Source organism: Lycium barbarum, chromosome 1 (assembly GCF_019175385.1).
Source record: "Lycium barbarum isolate Lr01 chromosome 1, ASM1917538v2, whole genome shotgun sequence".
Classification (NCBI taxonomy): Eukaryota; Viridiplantae; Streptophyta; class Magnoliopsida; order Solanales; family Solanaceae; genus Lycium; species Lycium barbarum.
Window position 1 is genome coordinate 23,484,310 of NC_083337.1, and position 3,277 is coordinate 23,487,586.

A 3,277-nucleotide genomic window follows, 5' to 3' on the forward strand; every position below is an offset into this window, starting at 1 on the left:
CCCAAGGGCACTTATATGTACAGGTTATGTTTCTACCTCAGGACATGTGTTATAACGCTTTTTATGTCATTATCCCTGTTTTACATTTTCCGTATAATAATATTCATGCCTTACATACTCGGTACACTATTCGTACTGACGTCCCTTCTTGTGGACGCTGCGTTTCATGCCGCGCAGGTCAGCAGACAGGCGGATTTGGTCCTTAGGAGCTCTACCAGCAGTATTGACAGCGCTCCAGTTATTTCGGAGCCTCACTTCCTTGGTACTATTTTCTGTATATATATTCGGGCACGGCAGTACTCGGCCCTTCCTATGTATATGTTTATTATGTCTAGAGGCTCGTAGACAGATATGTACAGCTAGATGTCTTGTATTTTGAATTGTTCGCGTCTCTGTATAATGTGATAGCAACGCTTACTAGTCTATGTTTATGATGACGCGGCTAATGTTAAAGCTCAGCAATGAAAAAAAAATGTATAGCACAGTTCCTACGGCCTGCTAAGAGGTAAGGGTAAAATGATAAAGTAAGGGGTGCTCGGTACAAGTATCGGGTACTCGTCACGGCCCCTAGGCGGGTCGTGACACGGCATTTCGAGAGATGTTTCTAGGAGGCAATTATGCTATATATATATATATAATTTTTTTTTTTGAAAAAAGAATTTATAATATGCATGTTGTTTTTTCTTAAGGGTGAATGTTGTTTCGTCTTTGTGCATCATGACGTGTGTTTTCTTTGAACGAGATCTTCTGGTTCTTCTCATAAACATGGTTGCTAAATTTTGCATTGGTGAGAATTTTTGTGATCTCAAAAATTCTGCCCCAGTTTCAGGGCTCGCTTTGGGTGTCCCAGATGTTGTCTTACTAAGCGGGAATTTTTGAGGTCCCCAAAAAAATTCTACCCGTGTATGACTTTGCTTTGTGCCTTTCTTCGTGGACTGTTTCTGAAAGGAATTTTTAAGGTCTCCTCAGAAATTCTGCCCCAGTGTAGGGTTGATACTGTCCGGTTCTTGTACTGACCCTTGCAAGCTTGATCTTGTGGACCTTTCCCGTCCTATTACCTCTAAGGTTTCCTAGGGGTTTCTTGGTTTTTCTTTTTATGACGATCGAGCTCGAGAGCGGCCATGTATCCTGTTGCAGTAGGAATTCAAGTTGAACATAGTTCGAAATAAAGTAATTAAGTTTTGGTTTTACTAATAAAGCGACCGGGTCCAGTATGGAGTGCCTACGTATCCCATTGTGGGGAATTCAGGTCATTGCGTAGTTCATTATAGGGATGATTTGTTTTCCTCCTATTCTAGTACGATTACAAGCAAAAGGCACAATTGCAAAGAAATAGCAATGCGATTATAAGCAAATAGAAACTTAAATGTAGTATCTCTTGAGTACGTCTATATTGATGGCCTTGGGTCAATCTTGTCCGTCCATCTTGGCTAGGACTATGGCTCCACCTGAGAGAACTTTCCTGACCATGTATGGTCCTTGCCAGTTCGCTGAGAATTTCCCTTTATATTCCTCTTGGTGAGGAAAGACTCGCTTGAGCACGAGTTGTCCGATTTGGAAAAGTCAAGTTATGACCCGCTTGTTGAAGGCTCTCAACATCCTTTGTCTGTACAGCTGTCTGTGGCATACCGCCACCATTCTCTTTTTCTCTATCATGGCTAGCCGTTCATAATAATTTTTAACCCATTCTTCATCTTTTAGCTCTGCCTCTTGGATGATCCTGAGTGAAGGAATTTTCACTTCTGCGGGTATGGCCTCTTCTGTATCGTAAACGAGGAGGAATGCAGTTTCCCAAGTGGACGTTTCGGTTGTTGTTCTATACTCCAACAAAGCATAAGGCAGCTGCTCGTGCCAATTCTTGTAGTTGTCGACAATCTTCCTCAAAATCCTTTTGATGTTTTTGTTGGCAGCCTCTACGACTTCATTCATCTGTGGTCGATAGGTGGTGGAGTTTCTGTGAGTGATTTTGAATTGTTCAGTAATGTCGTTCATCAAATAATTATTCAGACTGGCACCATTATCCATGATGATGGATTCCGGCACACCGAAACGACAAATCAGATTGTTCTTAACGAAGTCAGCCACGACATTCTTAGTCATTGATTTGTGGGAAGTTGCCTCTACCCATTTAGTGAAGTAGTGTATGGCGACTAAGATGAAGCGATGTCCTTTGGAAGACGGAGGCTGAATGGGTCCTATGACATCCATTCCCCACGCCACGAAAGGCTAGGGGGAGCTCATTGCATGTAATTCTGTGGGTAGAACCTTGATCAGATCCCCGTGTATCGGACACTGATGTCACTTTTGGACGAATTTACAGGAGTCATGTTCCATGGTCATCTAGTAATATCCTGTCCTCAGGAGTTTCTTAGCAAGGATCAATCGATTCATATGGGGTCCGCATACTTCCGCGTGTACTTCTTTTAGCGATTTCGTGGCCTCTTCGACATCCACGCATCTGAGCAACTTGAGATCAGGGGTCCTTTTGTATAGTATTTCCTTGTTCAAGAAGAAACTATTGGTCAATCTCTTGATGGTCTTCTTTTGATTTGTCGAAGTCTCTAGGGGATACTCCCATTTTTCCAGGTAGGCCTTAATATAGGCATACCACGGTTGGCCATCTGGCTCGGCCTCTATGTTGGCACAGTGAACCTGCTCTTCTCTTAGTTTGATCTCTAACAGATCAATGTGGGTGCTCTCAGGATATTAGATCATAGACGCTATTCTGGAAAATGCGTCTACGAACTCATTCTGAGCCCTTAGAGTATGCCTGAAGTCAATACTCTTGAATCTTCCACACAATCTTTGTTCCAGATTCACATATGGGAGTATCTTATCATTTTTGGTTGCCCAATTCCTTTTTACTTGATTAATGAGCAAATTGGAGTCCCCGATTACTAACAATTATTGTATGTTCATGTCCAACGTCATCCTAAGCCCTAGGATACATGCTTCATTTTCTGACATGTTGCTGGAACATCTAAAGTTGAGTTTTATGGCCATCGGGTAGTGCTGACCTTTTTCCGATATCAACACCGCCCCGATGCCTGATCCTTTGTAATTTACTTCTCCATCGAAGAATAGTCTCCAGCCCGAATATGGTTCCACCACCTCTTCTTCCATGGCCATCACTTTCTCATCTGGGAAGAAAGTCCGTAATGGTTCCAATTCAATGTCTACGGGGCTTTCTGCCAGCAAATTCGCTAGGGCTTGTCCTTTGATTGCCTTTTGTGCCCCGTACACGATGTCGAATTCGCTTAGCAACATTTTCCATTTA

The 3,277-nt window shown here is 42.7% G+C and overlaps 1 protein-coding gene across 1 annotated transcript; it reads right to left on the reverse strand.

The window, feature by feature from the left end:
• Positions 1–1,563: 1,563 nt before the first annotated feature.
• LOC132610630 (uncharacterized) lies at positions 1,564–2,208 on the reverse strand. Its single transcript, XM_060324953.1, has one exon. The coding sequence runs from the start codon at positions 2,206–2,208 to the stop codon at positions 1,564–1,566; it is 645 nt and encodes a 214-aa protein (XP_060180936.1).
• Between the last annotated feature and the right edge of the window lie 1,069 nt (positions 2,209–3,277).